This window comes from Podarcis raffonei, chromosome 1, assembly GCF_027172205.1.
Source record: "Podarcis raffonei isolate rPodRaf1 chromosome 1, rPodRaf1.pri, whole genome shotgun sequence".
Taxonomy (NCBI): domain Eukaryota; kingdom Metazoa; phylum Chordata; class Lepidosauria; order Squamata; family Lacertidae; genus Podarcis; species Podarcis raffonei.
In genome coordinates, this window is record NC_070602.1 from 68,453,495 (window position 1) to 68,480,517 (window position 27,023).

General features: G+C 42.9%; 1 protein-coding gene across 1 annotated transcript in view; it reads left to right on the forward strand.

Moving 5' to 3' along the window:
* Window positions 1–507: 507 nt before the first annotated feature.
* SBF2 (SET binding factor 2) overlaps window positions 508–27,023 on the forward strand; it is a 206,580-nt gene continuing 180,064 nt past the window's right edge. Inside the window, exons 1-2 of the mRNA XM_053391246.1 lie at window positions 508–671; window positions 1,264–1,421. Of these exons, the coding sequence (XP_053247221.1) occupies window positions 523–671; window positions 1,264–1,421 (307 nt within the window). The 5' untranslated portion in view covers window positions 508–522. The remainder of the gene's footprint in view (window positions 672–1,263; window positions 1,422–27,023) is intronic.

Below are 27,023 nucleotides of genomic sequence, written 5' to 3' on the forward strand. Positions count from 1 at the left end.
TTGGCCATATTTTGAGTAGACTCATTGATTTCAGTGGGTCATATCTGGCTCCAACCCAGTGTTTGGCTTCATATCCTCTATATTCATGTCCATCCTTCAAGAACAGAAACACTGAAGTCATTTGGCTTACTCCTCAGTTATTGTGTTTTAGTGCTATTTTAAAACACTCTTTTAAATTGCTCTTAATTAAAACATAACGCAAGTCTGGAAATAATTTCAGTAGGCTTAAATGTACTAACTCTGCATAGGATCAGGCTGCTACTTGGGAGTAAATAACTTTTGAGTAACCTTCAGGATCATGCAGTTAGTAAAGATAATGGGTGCGATAAGGCAAAAAAAAAAAAATTCCAAGAGTTACAAATGGGGTTTGGGCCAAGATCACCCCTGCCTTTTTGATGATTTTTCCCCACGGAGAAATGAAACTGAAAAGACATTTCTCCAAACTTGGCTAGGCAGAAGCTAAAACGTGAACATGCCATTTCAAAACATGTCTACGAGAAACGATAGCCGGAGGACACCCAAATGCAGGATGGCTGGAACGCAGTTTACAATCTACCTCACGGAAATGAATGGGTTCGGAAACCTAACGCAAGCAATTTAAAGCTGCCCTTCACACATGCGCACAGTCAGCAGACAGTGGCTCCGAACGGCAGGAGCGAAACGGCCTTCGGGTGAGCCTTAAGCACTTTGCAAGCGGAAGCGAAGTGTGGCCGAAAGCCTGCGGGACACACTTTCGCCGGAGATTTCGCGAATCTCGGGGGAGGGGGGAGCGGCTCCGCCATCCTCCGTTTCCCCGCGCCCTTTATTAATTTGAATTTCCAAAACAGGAAGGAAGCGCCGGGCTAAGGCTTGGGCTGAGCTTTATGCCTCAGGGCGCCATCCGTCCTGCGGCTTTTGCAGGCGACGGGTCCATCATGCACCCGAGTCGCCGCATGCAAAGCGCCACACGCAAACGTGCACCCAGCTGCAAACCACTACAATAGTGAGGGGGAGGGAGGGAAACGCCCGTCCCCCCCATCCGCCTCCCCCCCCCACAAGACCTTCCCTTCTTCTGACCCCACTGAGCGTGGGCTGCAGCCGCCCGGCAGCGGCGCGTGGTGTTTGTAAACCCCGCAAACGCCCGCTCTGCCCCCGCGAGGTCGTAGTACAGCAGCGGCGTTGCGGCGGTTGGGAGTTGGGGGGTGGGGGTTGGGAGCGCGCGCAGGCGCACTGCGAGCCTGGGCGTCCAACATGGCTGAGGTGCTGCTCCTTCTTCTTGTGCAGCAGCTGCAGGCGCCGCGGGGAGGATGCTGAGTTTCCCGGGCGCGGCGGCGGTGTCAGCGGCGGCGGCGGGGCTTGCGGGGCCCGAGGCAGGCTCTCCTCAGCCATGGCCAGGCTGGCAGATTATTTCATTGTGGTGGGCTACGACCACGAGAAGACAGGTAGGTGTGGCTGTTGGCGGTGGTGGGGTCGGCGGGGAAGGGAGGGACATGGCTTCCTTGTACACCGGGGCTGGGGAGACGGGCGACTGAGGTGGGAAGGTTGGAGAGGATTAATAAATTCGTGGACGGAAGCGGGGTGGCGGTTAAAGGGCGGTTGGGGGGGGCACATGGGAGAGCGTTGCATTTCCTCTCACGAGGTTCAGGGTTGGCAGGAGAGAGCGGGTGTGTGTGCATGTAATTTTCCCCTCACAGGAACTGGTGGAGGGAACAGCGTGACTGGGCAGCTGACACGTAGGAATTGTTGAGGGACAACGGCGGGGCTCGTGTCTCCCTTCCCCTTTCTGAAAAGTAGGGACGCGCGTGCACACACAAACACGTGGGGATGTGAATACACGTGAACGGCCAGCGTGCCATTGCTTTCCTGTGGCGAAGGTGGGCAAGTTGGCTTCACAGCAGTCTCTTCCAGCCTGGTGGTGTGGCTGCAATGAAACCGTGAAAACATCAGCAGTGTCTTCCCTTCTCGTTAGTTTATTATATCGCTCCTGGCGCATCCTGAGTGTGTATTCGATGACGCAAGGAAAGGGGGGTGGGAGGAAGGGAGGCCCGGAGAGAGGATTCCCACCCCCCAGGACTGTGAGAAGGGAAGTAAGGGGAGGGGGTGTGAAGTCTCGTTACAGTGTGTGCAGTACATGAATGTGCGTAGTGTGTCGTGCATCCGTCGGCAAGTTTAGTTGCTGACATTTGTTGTTTCCGTGTGAGAGGACGTTGTAATTGTTTGCATAAGGGAAAATCAAGCAAATTTCAATAATAAGTAGAGGCATGAACAATAGGCACTATTCACCACAAAGATTATAAAGGGGTGATTAATTCCTTGAGTTTGAGTCTGAAAAAATAAGTGAGTGTACAATACTTTGGTCACATTTCCCTTAGGTTATTCCTAAAATAATGAATTGTTCAGCTGGTGTCTGCAACCGTGCAATTCTAACCATGTATACTTAGACATATTCTAACCATGTATACTTAGACATTGAATTCACTGGGGCTTACATCCAAGTAGGTGAAATTAGCACTGTAGCCTTGGCTTTGCTGGGGACTGGTATTGATTTAATTGTAAGAAGGTGTAATGTGCAAATCCTTTAAATTTCTGTGTTATGTGTCTCTCCCATTTTCTGATGTCATCTTTGCAGGGGTACCAAAAGTCCATAATCCTGATAACAGTTTCCTCATTTCTCCCTTTTGTTAACTATGTGGGAAGCAAAGCATATGGTTTCTGGTGAATTCTCAGAGGTGTTTCCATATCAGAGTGTGTTGAATATATCTAGTTGTTAGTAGGATAACACATAGTATTTCTATAAAGTGGGGTGGGCAAACCTCAGGCTTGCAGCAGCATCTTTGTTTTTCACTAGAACTTTGATATTCAGTCATGGGATACGAAACATATACAGTGGTATCTCGGGTTACATACGCTTCAGGTTACAGACGCTTCAGGTTACAGACTCCGCTAACCCAGAAATAGTACCTCAGGTTAAGAACTTTGCTTCAGGTTGAGAACAGAAATTGTGCAGTGGCGGCGCAGCGGCAGCAGCAGGCCCCATTAGCTAAAGTGGTGCTTCAGGTTAAGAACAGTTTCAGGTTAAGAACAGACCTCCAGAACGAATTAAGTTCTTAACCCGAGGTACCATTGTACTGTAATGTGCAGAATATTTATAAAAACGTTTTCAACACATTTAAATGTAGATGCGTATAGTATTGACCTATACCTAAACAGCTACATGGAGTTGCATTTCAGGGAATATTTTATGTTGATCCTTTAATCATCTGCTGTCATTAAGCAGGATTTTGAAGGGCTGAATTCTCTTTAATACATTCCTGTGTCAGTGCCTGGGAAAATCCTATTTGTTTGTCTTGACACCTCTTCCTTAGGCTTCTTCAAACTATTAGTGTGCTGTCTCTTCAGTTTTGTAATCATGTAAATAAAGATGATATGCTTCTTGCATTTAAAATAAAAATATAATCCTTAAACTGCAATTCTGTGCATGCTTATAGAAATCCTGTTGAACTCAGTAACCGTTGCATCACATTAAGGTTGGGCTGTTATGTATCTTTATATTAAAGACAACATAATTTACATATTTATTATAACAATATCAGACCTGAAAATACTTAGAAACTTGTTCAGCCTTATATTCTTGAACACTGTAGTGGTATTGGTCATGCTGAAAACAAAACTCTCACATAAGGTTGTTTACAACATTTGATTAGAGTGTTTCCATAAGACACTTGTCATGTTTTCTAATTATCTATACAAATAACAGGGCTTGATGAATTATGCAAAATATAAAGCAAGCCATTAAATGAAAGGTTTCTTAAGTCCTGTCACTGGTTGGTTCCTTCTGTAAACAAGTATGACCAATATAATTTTTATAAAATCTTGATGCAGTTGATGCCTATGTTATATGAAATAAACTCTCAGGCGCATAATAGTTTTGAGGCAAAAGTGTCTTCAATAGTTCTCTTAACCTTTACGAAAACAAGCTATTCCTTCCACTGGGTTGGTATTTTTTCCCCTTTAGTAATTCAAACTATTTGGTAAAGAACTTTCACTGGAAGAATAAATATGCACTGTCTATTCTGAATTCCTTTATCCCACGTACTGTCCCACAGTGCAAAGAGAATTGCCCTTTTTGAGTCACATTCTAGTATTGTGCTGCTTGTTATTCACATGTACCGGTATATTATATCACTATGGGGCTAACACTGATATTTGTTCCAGATCCATATTTAACATTACATTCCTATGTAAAAGGACTGAGCAAGATAAATTTAAACCACTAGCAGCTGTATCCTAAACATTTATGCTTGCATCACTGCCTGTGATGTGAGTGTGATCTTACATATTCAGTATTGTTGTGTCACAGGTAGTATCAACAGCTATCTTAGACACAAGTTCACTGATGTCCCAAATCTTGCTGTTGGTAAATTTACATATCATTGTTCAGGCAGGCAGCTGTGGCAGTTTCTGAATTGGGTCAAGCACAACAAGCTTCTTTCTAGTTTGAACCACATTGCTGTGACCTAATGATAAACTGAGCAGAAGACAACACTTGAGGAACCCCACATAGATCTTGGACTCATCTTAAGACACAGAAATTCCACCTGAGGTCTTTTCTTTTTTCTGAGTTTATAAACATCACTTCCTACATGTTTCTATATGTTTCTTTGGGAATGAGCCATGAAAGCTAAAAACTTGTTTACCAATACAGTGGTATCTCAAACGTAATCCGTTCAGAAAGACCGTTCGACTTCCTAGACATTCGAGTTCCGAGGCACGGCTTCCAATTGGCTGACAGCTAGGTTTTTTGCACAGAAGCCGCATTGGACGTTCGTGTTCCATGGAGTGTTCGGAAACCGGAACACTTCCGGCTTTTCTGCATTTGGGAGTTGAAACATTCGAGAATGGAGCCGTTCAAGCTCTGAGGTACCACTGTAGTTCTAAAAGCCAAGCAACTGAATATTTACCAGGAGAACATTGTGGTTCTCTCTTTCACTGAACCAGTAGCTCTGTGCTAGGGTTGATACTGAGCTCAGCCAGCCACTTTTGCTTTGTATTGGCAGCAGATCTCCAGGGTGTTGGGCAAACACAGATCTTTCACAGACCTTCTTTTGAAACTATTGTAGCAGGAAATGCCAGGGATTGAACTCCAGATCTTGTGTACACCATGCATGCAACTCTAGCACTGAGATATGACACTTCCACAGTTGTTTACAAAATATGCAAATGAAGTACTTCATGAAAGTGTTCATTAGATACACCTGAAAAGACATATTTTCACAAGATTTAAGAAGGTTTTGTAGAAAGCTATGTAAGACTACATTGCTGTCTTGCCATTTTTTGACAATGTATTCTCAGAGACTCTTCTCTTCTACTTGCATGTATTTGCCAAGCAATATTAATTTTACTTTCACTCAGCCATATCTCTATTAGTATATAACTTGCTCTGTCTTCATTGACATCCTGGTGGAATGAAGAATTGCTGTGGAATTGTACTATGGTTTAAAACTTTAAGTAATGTGGTTGGGAAATGGGCACAATGAATACAACATCTAAGTGGTGCAATATGACATATTTCCCTTCTAACATGGCTTTTGAAGTGCTTGGCAACAAGAATTCCCATGTAAATTGGTTTGCCTACTGGAATGTGAATAAGACTTGAAGGAAGTGCGCAGATGTTTTTTGAGATCAAACAAGGACATGAGAATGTAACCCTCCCCCCGCCACACACACTTTTTTCTGCACTTGCTCGTATGAATTACTGACCACATTTGCCTTTAGGATTTTATATGTGGCCTTATTCAGGATGATGAGCCACTGCCAAGGCCCCCCTACAGAGGAATACAGATAAGTCCTTATGGCTTACATTCTGCCTTACACAGATCTGTATAATAAAACTATTGAAATAATGAGTGAGGCTGCAGTCCTAACCTCACATACCTGGGAGTAAGCCCCATTCAATTCAGTAGCCTGGGTAGATGTGACCATGGTTGTGCTAAACAGCAGTCATTAAGAAGTAAGCTGTTAGAAGCAATGTGCCTTTGTTTGTAAGGAAACAAACAGAATATTTACTTTGGGCATAAAGTTTTGTGCTGCTACATGGTCCATATGAAGGTACGAGCAGGAACAGTCAACAGTCAATCTTCAAGGAAAGGCATAGTCACATAAGAGGAGATGGTCCTTCTAGTAGCTCAATCACAAGCTGTTTAGGACTTTGAAAGTAATAACCAACACATTGTGTTTGCTTCGGCAGCACATATACTAAAATAGGAACAATAACAAGCACCTTGAATTGCACTTAGAAACAGACTGGGAGCCAGTGCAGTTGCTACAGTAAAGGGGTCATGTGATGCCAGCAACTTGCCCCAGCCAAGATTTTAGCAATCAAGTTTTTATGTTCCAGGTGTGATGTAGTTGTGCACATGCCTTTTGGTGGGGAATGTTTTTTTAATCTGAAGAACTAAAGAGAGCAATGTGTGCCAAACCACCATAATACATTTCTTCAGTAAATGTGAATGTGCTGCATAAGATAACCGTTTTCAGCTGTTAATGGAAAAGTTTTAAATGTTGTCACAATGCTGAAATTGTCTTTGAAAGTAATTTCTTTGTCTTTTCCTTAATGCACATAGCTTCAGCAAACTGTAGCAGAGTGCCAGTATTCCATTTGTTAGTGCTCTGTCTGGAAAAAGTAAGACAAATGGATTTCCTATTGGAAAGAAATCTCCATATAGTGGGTGAAAGCCACCATGTTTAATATATATACTTTACATAGACATTTGAACTCTGAATTGCTGAAGCATGCTCATCATAAATACATTGAATATATATACTATCTTCAAAACACACTCTGACACTTGTAATGCTGCCTTTAAAAGTATTTCAGTGAGAATGGAGGCAAGCAAAATGTGTCCTTCCTAACAGGAAATATTTCTCATAGCCATTTAAGTTTTTAAAAGAAATGCCCAGAAGGGACACACATTTTTGTTAGCTGTACTCCGGAAACGCATTTAACTTGTCCCAAGATGTGAGGACAGTGAGGCCCTTCAGTATAAGGCAAATAATGAACTTTTATATCATTAGAGCTATTTTGAGCTAAAACTCATGGAGAAAACAATTGTGCTCTCTATTGCCATTCTTGAATGAAACACTTGCATTTTGTGCATAATTGGATGCAGCTTTGTTTAGCAATAGTGACCGGTGGCCAATACATAGATGTGAATCTTGCATAACATGAGCTGGCTGCAGTAATAAGCCTATCTCAATAGAAATGATGGCAACTTAAGTCAGGGCTAGCCAATGTGGTGACAACACTCATCACTGACCATCACTGATCAGCCCATACTGGTAGGGGCTGATGGGAGCTGTAGCCCACAGCATTTTCTAGATGTGATGTAAGATTCTGACTTCTACTGGATAAGACATGCAGCAACATTCTAATAAAAAATAGGAAATTCTACTTGTCTCTTTATTCACTGCTGTGAATCTACAACATCAGTATATTACTAACCTTTATGGCAATTCCAGCTTCTCAGAATTCTAAAACCATTAGAAAATGTGACAGTAGGCCCAGGCAAATATTCAGTTCCTGTTTGAAAGTATTATACTAGAACATGTAGCAGATGTTATGATGGAATCAAAGAAAATCCTTCCCACAAAAACCTGCATTTTTCAGACACTTCTCCTTTTTGGTGATATAAAAGTTTCTGCACTACCAGGAAATATTAAAATACAGTGGCACCTTGTTCTGGCGGTCTGTTCTTAACCTGAAGCTGTTCCTAACTCGAGACACGCTTTCACTAATGGAGCCTTCCACTGCCTGCACGCCACCAGTGTGTGACTTCCACTGGCATCCCGGGGCAAAGTTCACTACCAGGAGACCTATTCCAGGTTAGCGGAGCTCGTTACCCGAAGCGTTCATAAGGAGGACGGTACGTAACCTGAGGTTCCACTGTACACTTTAAAGTTCCCCGCTTGGTAGTCATATTGTATAGTTATGTAAGCTCTATGGATAGTTGAACACTACTGCCTTATACAATGTAGTTACTGAATAAATGCATTATGACAGCTTGGTTCACGTTACCCTCTCTTAGTTTTCCAGTCATCTCAATGCATCTGCTATAACAATTGTAATATCTCGATAGGTGTGTTTGAACTAGATTTCTGTGGATTCAGAGACTTGTTTTCAAAGCTTCTTAAACACCTCTATTTCCCTGTATAAATGTGGTGATATAGCTGGACAAGCAACTCCCCATTTACGTATGTGCTATTTGTGGGCGACTGTGCACATGCGCAGTGCCAGGAACCTGGAAATAGGGAGCACACTGGAGAGTCCTTCTGGCTCATGAAGAGACTCTCTCCATAACCAAAAGAAGATGTCCTCTTCGGGCTATAGGGAGGGTCTCCTCACGAGCTGGAGGCCCAGCGGGGCTTTGTTAAGGCCTTCCTGCCTAACAGCTGACCTGCAGGGTAGCATAGCAGTAGCTTCTTCTTTGCGCGCCAGCTGTGCAAGATTCGCTCAGCTGATGTGCAGGGAAGAAGCTTCCCCACGCGTCAGCTGTGCAAGCCCCACTGCCCCTCCAGGGTGCTCCCAATATACATGATTCCAGTTAAACTTTGGGAGGCCAGGAATGTACTCCCTGTGTAAATTGTGAGTTGCCTGTAGTTTCCAAACCCTACTAGTGTAGTTCAAATTTCAGTGAGCATGATAAAGTTCCAGGATATTTTATTACAGTTTATTATTTGCTTTTTGCAAGGAACATACTTCCTGTATTTCAATTTATAAAGGGAGAATTGGTGTTTTTTGTTCTGAGCCATAGTGCTGCTTCACCAAAAATTTCCCTGCTGACATATATGGTGAATGGCATAAACGTGATAAATGGTATAAGCTAAGTGTCCAATAAATATTCATTGCTAAATACAACATACGATCAATACAGATTTGTAAACCAGATGAACATTTATGCTAATCAACTATTTATATAGTTTCACATCTTCTGAAATGCTCCTGAAAAAGAGCCCTCAGGCTCTTGGTTGCATTACTTCCCCGTAACCGTAACTGCTGTGGAAGGTTGCAAGGTTCCTCATGTTACTGTCTCTGTTACCTGCTTTATACCTCTCCAATAAACTTTTAATTCTATTGCTCCGAGCGTGGCTCTCCATCTGAACTTTGCTCCCTTTCCTATCTGATACATTTCTCACAGATAGTTTTGACAGTGTAGGTTATTTTCTCCTCTCATCAAGCTTGGATTTGGGTGTGACTATAGGAGTGCCATGTCAATGGTTACAAAGGGAAATGTCAAAGGCAAATGTTACCTGCCTCTGGGAGCAGTGTTACAGTCTTTGGGATGTCTTAAACAACCATGTGTACTCAACTGCTGAAAATCTGTGATTCTTTTACATCTCTTTGTTTTTCAGATCAAGTTCTGTTTTCAAATTGCTTTATAAGGAACGCATACACAGGCTTAATTTCATGCAATCTGTTGATAGTATAACAGAACGTGTATTCATATCGTATTTTGTTCTGTTCTAGGTGTAGTCTTGTGGGTAAAACCTCAGCGCCTAGGACTTGCCAATCGTCAGGTCGGCGGTTTGAATCCCCGCAGCGGGGTGCGCTCCCGTTGCTCAGTCCCAGCGCCTGCCAACCTAGCAGTTTGAAAGCACCCCCGGGTGCAAGTAGATAAATAGGGGCCGCTTACTAGCGGGAAGGTAAACGGCGTTTCCGTGTGCTGCGCTGGCTCGCCAGATGCAGCTTGTCACGCTGGCCACGTGACCCGGAAGTGTCTGCGAACAGCGCTGGCTCCCAGCCTGTAGAGTGAGATGAGCGCACAACCCTAGAGTCTGTCAAGACTGGCCCGTACGGGCAGGGGTACCTTTACCTTTACCTAGGTGTAGTCTTGCATTCTGTTTTTCCTTGTTGAACAAGGGGCCATCTTTGTGTTTTGCACAAAGTGGCAGTGAATTAGGTGGCAAATATACTGACTCAATAGGTGCTGAAAATCCTTTGCATGCAAAGTATGAGTTACCCAGAAGCATATTAAAATATGTTTGTGGAAATAATGTAAGAAGCAAAGTTAATGGTATCTGAATGCTCTTCCATAAAAGCATGTTTGTGGAAATAGCATTAGAATAAATACATTTTATTTATTTGGAGCATTTGTATCTTTTTCAGCTGAAAAGGCTCCCAGAGTGGCTTAATATCAATCAAAACTTAATGGTCTCTGCCTACAGGCTTACAATCTAAAAGACGTAACACAAAAAGAAAAAGTACTGGAGAGGGATGAGGGAAGAAGGAAACTGAGGCACCAATTCTTAAAGTTAAATAGTAGCTACTATTATTATGATTAGCTGGCCTGGATGCTGCTCCTTTGTCATGTTTCCCAGAGAGCCACTATTTAAGTCTCTGAAGGCTGCTGTCCAGTTTTAGCTTCCTCCAGCTAAAAAATCTGACTCATTATACCATTTAAACTGCAAAACTGGCTCCAAAGTCTATATATCATCACCACCATCATCATCTAATATTTGCTGCTCATTTGACTACCCACTCTGAGCAGCTGCCAACAAATTAAAACACAATAAGACATCAAACATTAAAAGCTTCCCTATACAGGGCTGCCTTCATATGGCTTCTGAAGTTGGAAGGTGTTACTTTCTGAAGACCAGAGAGAATTCCAAGCATCAGGAAAACATGCACAGGAATTCAAGAACATTCAATGAGATTTTGTTAAAGTATATGGTAGCTTATCAGTTGCCCATTTACTATGAACAAGATGGCTACACTTGCAGCAATATTTAGTGTCAAAGACTTTTTCTCTTCCCCATTCCCATGTGTCGAGATCCTGCCTCATTGTATCTGGGTCTTGTCCATAGACTCTTGAAACCACGGATATGATACAGTAAGGTGAGGCCAGCATCTTAGCTAACAGCAGTTTTCTTGAGTAGAATGAAGATCCACCAAGCCACACACTAGAGTCTCGTTGAGGTTGCTTTGAAGGGAACTCGATTCCAATGCTGCTTGGGGGAGACAACCCCCCCTTTTGATCTCCCCGTATGTATTACTGCTGGGGAGGAGAGCTTTGCAGGTTTGAGATAGCAAGTCTATAACATTATTTCCCCAAAGCATGCCTCTAGATGTTTTGACTATTAACTCCCACACCAGGATTACTGTGTCCAGTTCTGGGCACCACAATTTAAGAAGGATATTGAAAAGCTGAAACGTGTAAGGAGGAGGGTGATGACAAAGGGTCTAGAAACCAGGCCTTATGAGGAACAGTAGAGGGAATTGGGTATGTTTAGCCTTGTAAAGAGGAGACTGAGAGGAGATATGATAGCCATTTTCAAATATCTAAAATGGCTGTCACATGGAGGATGGAGCAAGGTTGTTTTCTCCTGCTCTGGAGGCTAGGACCTGAACCAATGGATTGAAGTTATAAGAAAGGGGATTCCAACTAAACATCAGAATGAACATTGTTGACAATAAGAGCTGTTTGACAATGGAATAGAGGCGGTGGACTCTCCTTCTTTGCTGGTATTTATGCAGAGGTTGGATGACTATATAGTGATACCTCAGGTTACAGATGCTTCAAGTTACAGACTCCGCTAACCTAGAAATAGTACCTTGGGTTAAGAACTTTGCTTCAGGATGAGAACAGAAAAACAAAGTTGGCACATTAATTTCATTTCAGTGTTATCAGTGAACGAGAAGCAAACTTCATGTTACAAAGCTGGTTGAAGTGGGAAAATCTTTTTATGTTAAATGCTTCCTCATCACCCAGTGTACAATTAGTTTGCTTATAGGTTCTCCTTTGTCATTCATCCAAAAAGTCTGATGACGTTTGGAACAAATTGATGCTATTTTTGATAAACATACTTTTAGCATTGACTTGGGAACTAAATTGATTCAGCTTCAGTTGTATAAATCCTCAAGACAGTTTAAACAGCTGGCATGCCATCTGACTGAAATAAATATGAAATGCTTTACAGATAGTTTAAACTTTCATACAACTATCAAGCTTCATGTTAATTTTCTTTGTACAGTCAGTAGGGGCTAATGGTGAAATCCCCCCACCCCACTTATTAAGCACTTTAAGGCAGCTGACACAACTTCAAGCAATTTGTCCTGAACACACAACACTCACAAGTGTGAATGTGGGTAGAGACATGACACAAGCCCTGCCCACAATGTGTAAAATGTGACAGGCAGTGCTTAGGTGGTATTGCATGGATAATGGAACTGAGACTAAAGGACTAAAGCACAAGGAATGTCTGCATTAGTGGCTTTGTGATGGATGTTGCACAATCAAATTTATACAGTAGAAGTGTTAATCTACGACAGTCTTTCTGGCATTCATTAAACACCCAATATCCTCATGCCCTTCATATGCATCCCTTGCTTTCTGACATTCCCCATGTCACACAGGTTTGCAGGGGACTTCATTACATAGTTGCTTGAACATGAGTAGAACTTTCCATGTGAACATTATATGGAACCTACTTCTAAGGGGTGACTAAAATAGTTTTGAGACAAGAAGGTCAGATCTTATGGATGTTTACTCAAAGTCTCCTGGTTTCATTATGACTTACTGCTAAGTGCGTATAAAACTGCAGCCAAGATATCTAACCATAGGTTTCCATGAATCATGGAAGTGTAGCTTATGACAGTAGTAGAAGCCATGAGCAGTAAAATTGTGATTAAACTGAGTTGCTGTCTGCCGATTCCCCTTCTTATGGTTCACTACTAATTATATAGCACTGCTGTTCTTAACAGACTGCCCATTGTGCCCATTAGTAAATTCAGCAACAAAAATGAGCCACTAGATAACTGAACATAGTATCATGACTCCTCCAAATAGCAACAATCGTTATCAAGTGTCCATAGGTCATGTAAATCTACATAATTACTGGAAGTGCTTTGTTCTCCAGGTTTATATAATCACTCCAGACAAAATATTTATCCCAGGAAGGCATATATTTACATTAAAATGTTAGTTTTATCTCTCTCTTCATGAGAACATCCTTTCTTTTTGGGAGAGGTGGCAAGAAGGTGATAGTATGTGTTAGAAACATTGAGTATCCAAGTTAGCTTATTGTTCAGGTGCGTTTGTGCAGCTGTAGCATTGAGAGAGAGAAATCATAATGTTTTGTATGATCAAAATATTATGAAAATTTTTATCTTGATACTGCAGGACACCCACAAATTCCAGATGGTCAATACTCTAGTTACTGATGAGCTGTCAGTGGGTACTGATAATATTTTGCCACCTGTTTGGTTCTGGGAAGACCTGGGAGTTTTGTTCTTAAATCACATGCTTTCAGTGTAACATCTCATTATGACAGTAATGTCTTCCACAACTATTTAGGATGTTCAGTATGTGACTGTAACTCACTCCTTCATAGCATATTTTCATTTTAAAATACTTTTGCATTTAACTTTCTTAAATAATACATAGAGGAGTTTTTTTGGTATTAGAATTAGCATTTTTAGGCTGCACCTAACACACCTAACACTAAAATATAAAAAGTATAAAATAATGTACAACTAAGCAATAAACTATGATAAAAAATGGTGTGTGTGTGTATGTATGTATAAATGTTTCATATATAGCATATAAAGCATAACACATATCATAAGAATGGTGTTAAGACAGGCATTGGCAAACTCGGCCCTCCAGATGTTTTGGGACTACAACTCCCATCATTCCTAGCTAACAGGACCAGTGGTCAGGGATGATGGGAGTTGTGGTCCCAAAACATCTGGAGGGTCATTTGCCTATGCTTGTGTTAAGACAAAAAAACTAACAATAATTTAAAAATATAGAAATAAAGCAGTCTGTCTTCAGAAAGCTAGGGTGAAGAGTGAAGTTTTCAATAAATGTTGAGTAGAGAATTGTGCCACAAAGATAAAAGCACACCCTCAAATTACAGCATGTTCTAGTGCAGGGTTTTTGGACACACCTTCATTAACAGGTCTAAGTGACTGGAGTGGGATGTAGGGAAAGAAGTTCCTTCTCAGATATCCACTGGTGCAGAACCATGTAGGGCTTTATATACCAGTAGTAAACCTTGGATTGGTTAGGACTATATCAGTAGAATCTAGTTAATAATCAAATTCATGTGACTTAGGTACCTGAGTTTAGAGACTGGCCACTGCTGAGAAACACTTTGTTGTGCTATGTTGCTGTGTTTCATTGCTACCTAATATTTTTCCAGAGCAAGTATGTAAAAAGGCTGGGAAGAGGCTTGGAAATTAAATACCAGTAGCAGTTTAGTCATGCTGGCCACATGACCCGGAAACCTTTCTGTGGACAAACGCTGGCTCCCTCAGCCTGAAAAGTCAGATGAGTGCTGCACCCCATAGTCACCTTTGACTGGGCTTAACCATCCGAGGTCCTTTACCTTACTTTTTTTAAAAAAAACCCCAAACATATATATAAGTTATGACAAAATAGTTGGCATGCATTCTTAGGGGGAAATTGAAGTATGACTAGTATATTGCATTTATTTCTATCTGTTATTTAAATGTTGGTTTTCATGGTGTCAAAAAAAGTTGAAAGGTGGAATGAAAATATGTTCAGATAAGTGTGTACACTGTAATGCTTGAACAGCAATGTGAATGTCTCTTTCATTGTGGGTACACAGCACTGGCATGCAGTAAAATTTTTCATAGGGGATCAGTTAGGGCCAGAGGCGCCAGCTTGTGAGGGCAGTGGGAGGGGGTGATGCATGTGAGATGTTGTGACATTCTGATGGGACTAGCCTAGTCCCCATGTCCACTGGCTGCACACCACTGGTACACAGTTTGTTACACCTCTATACATACAAGCTTTTCAGTTTATATACCTGCCATGATAGATTTGGCCTACCATCTACTTGCACCTTACTAATCTCATTTTGTACCCAGCATTCATGGTCACTTGGTGGAAGAGTGTATCACAAACATTATCTGCTTCTATACTGCCTGTGGGGGAAGTGAAGACCTTTCTTCAGTCACCAGAATGGAAACTGATTACACTGGCAAAGCAATGACAAACCACTTTGGACTTGTGGAACAACTGACTATTGTGTTTGTGTTGTGCATTGAGGAAGGGAGCTCCTTCCTTACTGTGCAGTATGGGAGAGAGAGAAAGAGAAAGAGAAAGAGAGAGAGAAGGGGCAAGGGAGATAATAAGTTGTGTATGTTTTGGTCGTGCCTGCCATCAGTATGTGGCCCTTTACCAATTTACATTGAGGAGATGCCATTCTTTGGGGGCAGCTCCTCAAGGGGAAATACCCACCTCTGCCTTAAACTATTCATAGGGACAGGGTATATATTATATCCAGGCATCTCCCCATTTATGCAGGGGTTACATTCTGAGGCACCGCATGTGTCAGCGAGATATGCGTAAGCCCATCTTGTTCCGCCTCCATACTGTTCTGCCTCTGCCCCTTTGCAATGCCTTTAATGCACTTGCTTATTGTTAAACATTCATGTGAATTGCTTGCCACATGGCCATAAGCAGAGTTACTCTTTTAAACTACTTTTGGGAGCACTTATCACTGTTCAGAAAACAATTACTTATTTTCATTGATATTCATCACCAGCATTATCTGCACCATACCAACTGTTAAGCCATTTGTGTGTTTGTGTTTTCTAGTCTTTCAGCCAAACTGGCTCATCTCTTTCTCTTACTCAGCCTTTGAAGGTGCATTTTAATGCCTTTGAAGTGCATTTTCATGCCTTTTAAATATGGTTAGTCTCTTTAGATCAGGGGTCAGCAAACTATGGTTCCGGGCTGGATGAGGCCCACCAGGCTGGTAAATCCGGCCTGCGGACCCTGCCACCTGCTCAGTCAGTCCCGCTGGGAGCAGCCGCCATCTTGGTTGCGTATGTCCCGCTGCGCTCTCCGGCAAGGCGTCCGAGGCTTCTGATTGGCTGCCGGAAGGTCCTGCAGCCAATCGGAAACTGCACAGTGAGGCCAATCAGAAGCCACGGACGCCTTGCCAGAGAGCTCAGCAGGACATACGCGGCCAAGATGGTGGCTGCTCCCAGCGGCGGTTCTTGCCTGGCTCAGAGCAGCAATGGGGCCGGCATGGAGGTGGACGAGGCGGTTAAGCATGGGCAGCGGGCAGCGGGCAGGTGGGGCGCCTGGCTGGGGGGGCAGTGGAGAAGAGCGGTGGCAGCCTCTGGGCTTCCTCCTTCCGTCCTCATGCTCCCTTGACCTCTGCAGTGGCAGGGAGGGTGCACCGTGCGCTCTTGGCCACCTCCACTCTTCTCTCGCTTCTTTCCCTTCCCCGCCTCACCTTCCTGGTTCCTCTAGGCCTGTCTTCCTTCGCTTCTGTGCTGGGGCCTGTGCATGAGATGCTGGTGGGGAACGCAGAGCCCCCCCACTCCCAGTGGAGCGCTGCTTCTTCTCCCCCGGAGCCTGTAGGCTGAGGTGAGCGTGCTGAGGGAGGGCGGGGTTCCCGGGCCGGCTCAGCTCTCCTCTTGCCTGCCCTCCCTCCCTCTGTCCCTTCCTCGCAGTTGCGACCATGGCTTCCGCCTCGCCTCCTCACGCCCCACAGCCGAGGAATGGCACCCTCCCTCACCGGGGAGACCCAGTTGGGCGGTCTGGCCAAGTCCCTGGACAAGGCCTCGTTTTTTGGGGTCCAGGCCAGGAGGCGAGCCCAGGCTTGTCCCCATTGCTTGTGGGCTTCGCTTCTTCTCCTTCGCTGACCTGTCTCTCTGCGCCCTTTTTGGTGCATGTGGATGTGGAGGCCTGTTTCTCTGGTTCCAGCAAGGGGGGGGGTGGCTCCTCGCCATGTTACTTTTTCTAAAATGTTGTGGGACCTGAAACGCCTTGCGTCTGGAAGGGACAGTGCGGGATATTTTGGCGAGGGATTGTGGATGTAAACCTTGTTATTATTATTTAATTTTGGCGTTTGGCCTTTTCTCATATTTGCTTTCCCTCCCGTAGATGCATTGGGTGAGTATGGTGAGTCGTGTTTTGTTCTTCTCACAAAAACCAAGCTAGATGATTAGCTGAGCAACTGCGGGGGAAAGAGTTTGTAGGGTGAGCTGTGAGAAACTCTAAAAAACAAACAAACCCCAACCTGGTCCAGCTCATAGTTATCAAGGCAGTTTTATCTGTTTCCGTCCTGTTCCCATCCTAGGGGTTGGTAAAAAGCCTAGGGGTTAAAAACAACACAAATTGCATTGCATGGGTTTGGACTAAATGATGTGCAGTGTGCATAGGAATTGATTCATATTTTTTTTCAAAATACAGTTCGGCCCCCAACAAGGTCTGAGGGACAGTGGACCTGCCTCCTGCTGAAAAAGTTTGCTGACCCCTGCTTTAGCTGCATCTGTGATCTGTTGTTAGTTGCTTAAACACTTAACAAGTGCTCCAAAGCCAGAAAGTCTTGTGTTTGGGGACTACTGAGTTGTGTGTTTTCAGTCTTCAAGAGCAGTTCAGTCAGTATGATGGATATGAGACTGAGGTTTTTTCCATAGGTGTCTTACCGGCTTTGATCAAACGGATTTGATATGCTTAAAACTAATCGACATTGGATACTTATAAGAACATGATCTGTGTATGACATTTTGGACTTGGCATGTGAGAAGTTAAGGAACTCTTAATCACTGTCAGGATGCCTGCTAGATTCCAGGTTCAGAATCTTGATCATATGGGGGACAACTCTGATTCAAATGCCTTCTCAGGCATGTGATATTGGGGACAGTGAGCATCTCACAGCCTAGCCTCCCTGAAATGGTGACTGTGAAGATAAAATGGGAGTGGGTAGGAAAAACTGTGCATACTACCGTGAGCACCCTGAAGGAAAGGTAGAATATAAACATAACTGCACGTTTCTAAGTTGAGATTCTCTGGACTAGATTTTTTGAATTATGCTAAAAGAGACTTTTATGTTGGGAGGAGTAAGTAGTGATTATTCTCAGTGATCAGTTTTTGACACACACACACACACACACACACCGTATTTTCAGTAGGGCAGGAACAAATGAAATATGCATTAGAAACCATTGTGAAGTGCAGAGGAGACCTGGGAATTTAAGCAGGAGGAGTAGGGTGATCTCAGTAGTAATGGAATGAAGTTCAACCAAACAAAGTGCCGTATCAAAGGGGATCCAAATGTGCCTTTTTATTGTTAGCAGAACTAGAGAGTCTTCAACTGGAAATTGAAGGGAAAGATGCTGTTGTATAGGCCAAGCACAACATGGGGTCATGGAGTAGGGAAATATTGTCAGCAATGTTCAAAGCACCAAAGCAGTTACCGTATTTTTCGCACCATAGGGCGCACCGGACCATAGGGCGCACCCAGTTTTTTGGGGGGGAAATAAAGGGGAAAAATTATTTTCCCCCCAGGCGCGGGGCTGGGGCGGGGGAAGCTCGAGCTTCCCCCGACCCCAGCCCCCAAACAGGCAGCTCTCTGCAAGCCGTGGGAGCGCTCCCACTGCTTGCGGAGAGGTCCGCGAAGCCTGGGCGCGCTGATCTCAGCGCGCGCAGGCTTCGGCATGCTGGCAACTCTCCGCAAGCAGCGGGACCGCTCCCGCTGTTTGCGGAGAGGTCCGCGAAGCCTGGGCGCGCTGATCTCAGCGGGCGCAGGCTTCGGCATGCTGGCAACTCTCCGCAAGCAGCGGGAGCGCTCCCGCTGTTTGCGGAGAGGTCCGCGAAGCCTGGGCGCGCTGATCTCAGCGTGCGCAGGCTTCGGCATGCTGGCAACTCTCCGCAAGCAGCGGGAGCGCTCCCGCTGTTTGCAGAGAGGTCCGCGAAGCCTGGGCGCGCTGATCTCAGCGCCCGCAGACTTCGGCATGCTGGCAACTCTCCGCAAGCAGCGGGAGCGCTCCCGCTGTTTGCGGAGAGGTCCGCGAAGCCTGGGCGCGCTGATCTCAGCGCGCGCAGGCTTCGGCATGCTGGCAACTCTCCGCAAGCAGCGGGAGCGCTCCCGCTGCTTGCGGAGAGGTCCGCGAAGCCTGGACGCGCTGAGTTCAGCGCGCGCAGGCTTCGGCATGCAGGCAAGTCTCCGCAAGCAGCGGGAGCCCAGCGCTGGGCTCCCGCTGCTTGCAGAGAGGTGTGCGAAGCCTGGAGAGCGTGAGGGGTCGGTGCGCACCGACCTCTCCAGGCTTCAGCGAAAGCCTGCATTCGCACCATAGGACGCACACACATTTCCCCTTCATTTTTGGAGGGGAAAAAGTGCGTCCTATGGTGCGAAAAATACGGTAATTCAGGAACAGGCAAACTCAGCCCTCCAGATGTTTTGGGACTACAACTCCCATCATCCCTGACCACTTGTCCTATTAGCTAGGGATGATGGGAGTTGTAGTCTCAAAACATCTGGAGGGCCGAGTTTGCCTATGCCTGAGTTAATTCTAGGATACTGTTTCCAGAATTGACTTCCTCTCTTTAAGATATTTTTTTGACAACCTGGCTATAGTTTGTCAGGGAAAAGAGACTGAAATGAGATCTTATTGCACAATATCAGAGGAATAGAACTGTTTTGATTAATGAAGTCTGTGAGTTCAAGCCATGTTACTAGAAATGTAAAACTTATATTTTCACAAATGTTTGAGCAAAGAATGTTTTCACTGGGATGGATGAACAAAGATTGTTGTTAGATTCAAGGCTTTTATGTAAATATCTGAATAAAGTATTGCAATTTCTAGTCTGACTTCAGTTGTGTCACACTGGGTCACAAGGGTGTTTTTTATGATGAGTCTTTCCAATACATCCAAATATTTGCAGATGGAGTGACAATGTGAGGCTAGTCCAATACAATTTCTGTTTTTGAAGAATCATTGGATGGGATTTACAGTGATACCTTGAGTTACAAACGCCTCAGGTTGCAAACTCCGCTAACCTGGAAGAGTTACCTCAAGTTGACAACTTTGCCCCAGGATGAGAACGGAAATCGTGTGCTGGCAGTGCAGCGGCAGCAAGAGGTCCCATTAGCGGAAGAACGTCTCTCGTTAAGAACAGTTTCAGGTTAAGAACGGACCTCTGGAATGAATTAAGTTCGTAACTAGAAGCACCACTGTACTCAGGGAGATCAAAGTGATTACAAGAACTTGCTGTGAGTCCTGGAAGACCTGCTGCCTGCCTTGTAGGCCTGGGGTGGCGAGGCCCTCATTGACTTGCACTATAAAAGCTGAGGCAGATGAACAAACTCTTGCTTTGGAGTATTGTTTATAGTTTTTTTTTGGAAGGGGAGATTCTGGTGCTGTTATTATTGCTCTAATTGTTTAAAATGTTTTTATTTGTTTTTAACAACTTTTTAACTTGTATGCTTTTAATTTTAATTAAGGTATGTAAGATGTGCCTGGGGTGGGTGAGGGAGGTATGGTGGTGGTGGGCAGGCCGGTTAAGGGGCACAGGCAGTTAGAGTATGGCTTTTTCATCTTGTTTTGTTTTTTTAAAAATCTAAACTAAAACAAGTTTTCTTGGATTTGCTGAAAACCTTTTCAGCACTTCCTTCTCAAATTCCTCCTTTTTTCCAATGCAGTTTTTCTGTGCACACTCAGTAAGCATAGTTTAGTCCATTGAGACACTTCCCTTTCATCGTCAATCTTAGCCAGGTCTTTACGCTCCGCAACGTACTGAATGACCACAAGTGGTGCATGGCTGAGCAAGAGAGATGGCCAGTTAGACCCACTGTTATAGTATCCTAAATTCTGATGCTCTGCAAATGCCACCTACATAAAGTGGTTTTGTCAAGAGTGTGGGAACATCTGGTTTGGCCAGGCAGAGTAACAGGTACCAGCAATGGCCACCATGCCTAGAGTATGGCTTAGTTGTTGAGCCGCTCTATACTTGTGACTCTGGCTTTTTGGTGGTGATGTCTCCTCAACCATAGTTAAGGAGGAGGTTCAGGTTTAGAAGTAATACTTAGTTATGCCCAACTTTAATCAAGGTCTACAAACGTTGGTTAATGTGTGGCATTTAGCCATAGTTAAGCAGGGAGACTAGGGTCAGATTATCCATTTTAATTATGATTAACTAAAATCATGGTTTATAAACCATGACTGCATTACATGTGAATCAGGCCATTGCCTTCCTATAGAATTCCACATAATTCTGATTAGCAATTCTTTGTTTTTTGGTTTGGTTTGGCTATTTGTGCATGAATGTCTTGGTCATCTTTTCCTGCTTTATTTTCAGTGCAGCTGGATTATTACCTGTTTCCTTGCTGGTGAAAGCAAATAAAGGGTGAAACAAATGAAAAGAATAACTTCCTTTCTGTATCTCCTAAGCTGAAGCAGGGCCTGCTATGAGGCATTCAAGGCCACAATTTACTACTTAACCTTCTTTCTTAAGCTGTCTTCCTTGATTAAGGCCTTTGTAGCTACTTTTCCAGAGTTCTATCATTCCTCTGGCCAGTTGTCAGTTACCTAATTACCTAGTTATGTTAAGTGCCTGTTAGATTCAGAATTTGTTCATTATAACAGTTGCTGGTTTATGAAATGGACTTGCTATTTCCCTGGTATTTTGTGGACAGATTCCTTTTAAAATGCTCATGGTATAATTCACTGAATGCTGAACTAGTTGTATACATACATATATGTATGTCTTTATATACATATAAATGTGTGTGAGAGGGAGAGAGTGTAAATTTGGCATAAATCTTTCAACTTTTTCTCTAATCCAAGATAAACTGCACATTGGAAGTATGTAAAGGGGATCAAAATATTGTTTGTTTATTCACCAAAATCTAACAGTAATAACTAAGTCAGCATCTTGATGCTATATTCACCAGAAGTCTTCATACACGTACATACACTTGGGGCACGATTCTAACCCCAGCCCTGTCAGAATAAGTGAGCTAAAATGTGGCATATCTGTCTCATAAGTAGGTTCCCATCTTAACTGAGCTATGCCAATATAATATCTGACATAATTCTCCCATCCTGGCTCAGCCAAGACTAGTGGAATGTACGTTGCTATAAGCCGTGAAAAATCAGAGTTCTGGGGGAGTGGCAGATGCAGGACTAGGCAGCAGAATTTACTCTGGATCTTAACTCTGTTCAGCTTGATCACGTGATGTGGCAACCTGGTGGTGGTTTAAGAAGTCAAACTATTTTTAAATATTATATCCCCTCTGCCAGGCTTATGGCAGCTCAGCTAGCAGTAGCCCCACAGTGTTTAGATTTGGTGCATTTTACACCATCTTAATTTAAGATAGCATAAATTACTCTGGTTTCCCAAACATAGGATTGCTTCTTTAACTCAGAATAAGCACCATTAAATACAGCCAGACTTACCTTTCAGTAAACATGCAGAGTATTGTGCTGCATGGAATTAAAGAGGAGGTGAAAAGGTGAATGTCTTTCAATATTATTTTCACCAAGTGCTTCAAAGTAAATCATTTATCCTAGTCTTCTGAGCAGGATGAATATTAGACTAGAATTTAGGAAAATAATATTACCTGCCATGGTGCGAGATTTCAGGTGTCCCAGGTGCACTTACCCAGGGTTTAAGGTTCCTTTTGGAAATAAGGCACAATGGAGACTGTGGTGCCTTTATGATATATGGTTTATTCATACACATACACACATATCTACAATTTGAGCCTGTGATGGAGGGGCTCACAGCATTTACACTTGAAGAGGGTCCTCTTCCTTGGATTCAAAAAGAAATCCACCATGGCTCTCTGACCCTCTGCTTCAGCTTGCTGTGTTTCATGGACTACCACTTTTCCTGCCATTGTTATATGCAGGATAAAGGCTTCAAGGAACAAAAGGTCTACTTGTGAGCAAGTAATCCTGCTAATAGCCTGTTGAGTGGGTCTCCAGCTGTTGTTGGACTACAACTCCCATCATCCTTGACCACTGGTCCTGCCAGCTAGGGATGATGGGAGTTGTAATCCAACAACAGTTGGAGACCCAATTTTGAGAAACACTGATCTAGGGACTGCTTTAGTCTAGGACAAGTGAATTGTTGCCTCTGAAGGGTAACGTTCAGTGTCAAAGTGAAAGGCCAATAAAAATTAAATTGCAATAGTTTAGAAACATAACACCATTCAGAAATTTGGCTGCAATTCAGTATATGGAAACACAGACACATTCTTATCTTGTTTTTCTGTCCTTTATGTTGAGAGCCAAGGCGCTAGACTTTTACACACGACTCTTTCTGAATGTTATGAGTGCTGCTATGATGGGAGCTGATAGTCAGTTTCTGAAAATAGCCTTTGTAGAAGCCCTGGAATTCTTAGCATCAGGACAGTGCTCACATGTTACAAAGCGAGGCTGGGGTTGACTACTGACAAGTGTATTTTCTATCCACCCCCCCAAAAAAACTTTCAGAGCTTGCATTCTCCTCATATGGAGCAATTCATTCAGAGTAGCTACCTTACCAAATCTATGGTACAGTTGATGTAACCCATAACATGCAGCCAAATGTTACACTTTGCCATTTTGCCAAACCTTCTTATGTGGATTATACTTGACCTCTCGCCCGATGAAGTTATGCATGGGGATCTAAAAGATACCTTGCTGACAGAATGGAGCGGTATCAGACTTCAAACATTAGACACATGGCATTAGGAAGAAAGTGAAGGGCATCCAAGTGTAATTTGCAAGCACACCCTGATCTGTTTAATCGGTTCATTCAATTTTGATTTTTCCTGAGAGGCTCATGTTTCTAGCAGAGCAGTCAATTGTAACAGGAATGATGAATTAGTTCACAAATGTTCTTTTTGTAATTTGTCCACTGGATTGGAACCAAAGAAGCTGAGGCTAACTTTAAGTCAAGGGTGGGGAACCTTTTTCAGTCAAAGGGCTGCATTCTTTATTGGGCAACCTTTTGGGTACTGCATGCCAGAGGTGTGCGGGGTCAGAGGTAAAAAGTGAGTGCGGAATGGATATGACCCTTACCTTAGTAACTGTAGGTTATATTTCAACCACACAAAAGCCAGAGGTTTCACTTTCTTTTGAGCCCTTACTAGCTTTATTAACATTTCTTTTTTATTTTATTAAAGATTTCTTGGTTTACAAAAGTATGTACAATGTCTCTTTTTTTAAATTAACCTTTCTGAACTATATCCCAAGAAAATATATAATGACTGACTTTTGTATAACTAAGTTGAAACAATAAAAATACAGTGGTACCTCGGATTACATACGCTTCAGATTACATATGTTTCAGGTTACAGACTCCGCTAACCCAGAATATTTACCTCGGGTTAAGAACTTTGCTTCAGGATGAGAACAGAAATCGTGCTCCGGCGGCACGGCAGCAGTGGGAGGCCCCATTAGCTAAAGTGGTGCTTTAGGTTAAGAACAGTTTCAGGTTAAGAACGGGCCTCCGGAACGAATTAAGTACTTAACCCGAGGTACCACTGTACAGGTTGCGCCTTTTGAGCAAAAGGCCAATGAAGTAACTCGAAGTACAGTATTTAAGAAAATACCTGTCATTTATGTACATAAAACATATATTTTCCTAATTAAAACTAACCTAAGTGATTTTTTTTATTAGATGTTTCTCTTCGTTCCCCCAGTGCTTTATGAAACATAGTCATCCTGCGTTTTCTGTGTGCATAGTGCATCCTAATGTGGGAAATAATGTAGAACCTTCATTCTAAATCTGCTTAAGAACATGAGAGCCTGGTGGATCGGACCAGTTGCCAATCTAGTTCAGCTCCGTGTTCTGAAAGGGCCAATCAGATGCTTGTGGGAAAGCCGCAAGTAGGATTTGAGCACAAAGCACTCTCCCCTTCTGTGGTTTCCAGCAACTGGTATTCAGAAACATTACTGCCTCCAACTGTGGAGGCAGAGCATGGCCATCGTGGCTAGTAGTCACTAGACTAGATTTTCACCTGTTTTGAAATGCACTAACAACTGGAACTTTCAACTGAGTCTTTTTTCTATCTACAACAACAGCCTAATGTTTATAAACTAAGAAAACAGTGGGGTGGGTAGGTGTTTAAGCCTGCCTTTTTAAAAACTAAGTTGACTCCCCTGCTAACTAAATTTGTGTTGTATGGAACTTGTTGGATGGTAAAGCTTCATTTTTACCCCTTCTCCAAAAATTGGTGGTTTTAGTCTAGTTTACTATGAGTTCTCTAGCTTTGCTGCTAGGGTAACACAGACTTCCTACCCCTAGAATTTAGCTCCTAAGTTGTAAGTTCTTAAAGGATTTAAATACTACAGAGCCCTTATTATTGTGCCCTTATTAGTCTAAGTAAGTAAGTAAGTAAGTAAGTAAGTAAGTAAGTGTTACTTACCCTTTCCTCACATGTCTGCTTCATTTGGTCACCTGGTTCATGGAGAAGGCTTCCACAGGTGATAGTTGAACAGCAGAGTCTCTGCTGTGTTAAAAGGCATTAGTAGGGATGCAGCCCATGTTATGAAAAAGGAGAGCAGAAAGGTTCTTCATATATGGAATACCGACAGTGTAGAAAAAAGATCTAATTCCAGAGACAGATACCTGCATGTTTTAATCTCAGAAGAAATTGATTTTTTAAAAGTAGGATTACTGAATGATTTCCTGGATGTTAATACTGGTACTCAGAGCTGTTGCTGCTATCACCAGGGGGTCTCTGAACATGTGGTAGCTGACAAACCAGCCCCAGTCTCTAGTTTAGTACTCTCTTCCAGCCTATAACAGGATCAAATGTGTGTGTGGAAGGGCTATTCTGCATGTACGTACAAACTGTTGAGATTGATATTTAGTGTTCTGAGTAAATTGGCTTCTTTTGTTGGAACATATTTTCATTGTGCTTTTTTCAGATATTTTGCTAATCACAAGGCATTTTCCAGATGCTTGGATGAAGCCATTCTGACATGCTTAATTTATATATTGGGTTTAAATCCAAAAATCCAAAGTACTTGGAACTGGTGAGACTTTATTCTCAGTATGTCAGAGTCTGGAAACTAACTTTTCTTTAGTTTGTGATTGTTAATTTGCGTCATTTGGCATGGAATCAGACTTTTGAAGACCATTTTGCCTTTTGAATGTTGAACTATAGTACCAGCTGTTTTCCACACCACTAAAAATATGTGAAAACCATTGCTGCAAAGTAAGACTGTGTTAATAGTCTTTCCCAATTCATAATAAATTAACCTACAATCAGCCTAGCCAAGTAATGGTGAAAAATATGAAAGTTTAATGTTGTGCCATTTAGGGCATGAACCTAAAGCCAATACTTGAATATGTGCCAAACACCACAAAAAAATGCAGATATGTCAGTTTTCTTCAGTTCGTTTCCATTCAAGAGAGTAAAATTTAATGTCTATCATTATTGAATGATCATCATTCTGCTTTACATTATTCAGACAGATTTGGCCATAGCAGGCGATTGGACTAGATGACTCTTGTGGTCCCTTCCAAATCTACAATTCTATGATTTTATGGTTGTTCACAGCCTTTATTTAATATTATGATTTCTCTTTATTAAAGCAGAACTTGTTTATTCTTTGCCAATTGTTCCTTGAGTAGTGAATACCTGTGAATGAAGGAATAATGGTGATTACAGTGGTACTTCGGGTTACATACGCTTCAGGTTACATATGCTTCAGGTTACAGACTCCACTAACCCAGAAATAGTACCTCGGGTTAAGAACTTTGCTTCAGGATGAGAACAGAAATCGTGCTCCGGCGGCACGGCAGGAGCAGGAGGCCCCATTAGCTAAAGTGGTGCTTCAGGTTAAGAACAGTTTCAGGTTAAGAACGGACCTCCGGAACGAATTAAGTACTTAACCCAAGGTACTCCTCTGAGTTAGAGGAGTCTGTAACCTGAAGTGTATGTAACCTGAAGTGTATGTAACCCGAGGTACCACTGTAGTTTTATGTCTACTTTATGGCTGATCCTTCATGGATCAGTCACATGCTTCACCTATTTACCTATGTTCTTTGGCTCTTAGTGCTAATTTTGGAATGAAGCATTCAGAAGCATATTCAATTGCATTTAATTTACCTAGCAAAGGTAGTACAAGTGCCCATTCTGATTGTTTACATGGAAACAAGTCTGTCCCACCCCACTCCAAATATTAAATAAGCCACATTTCGTTTTCAAAAGCTGTTATCAAAATCCTATAACTGAAATAATATATATTACCATAACAATTTTTTGAAGATTATCAATGCTGT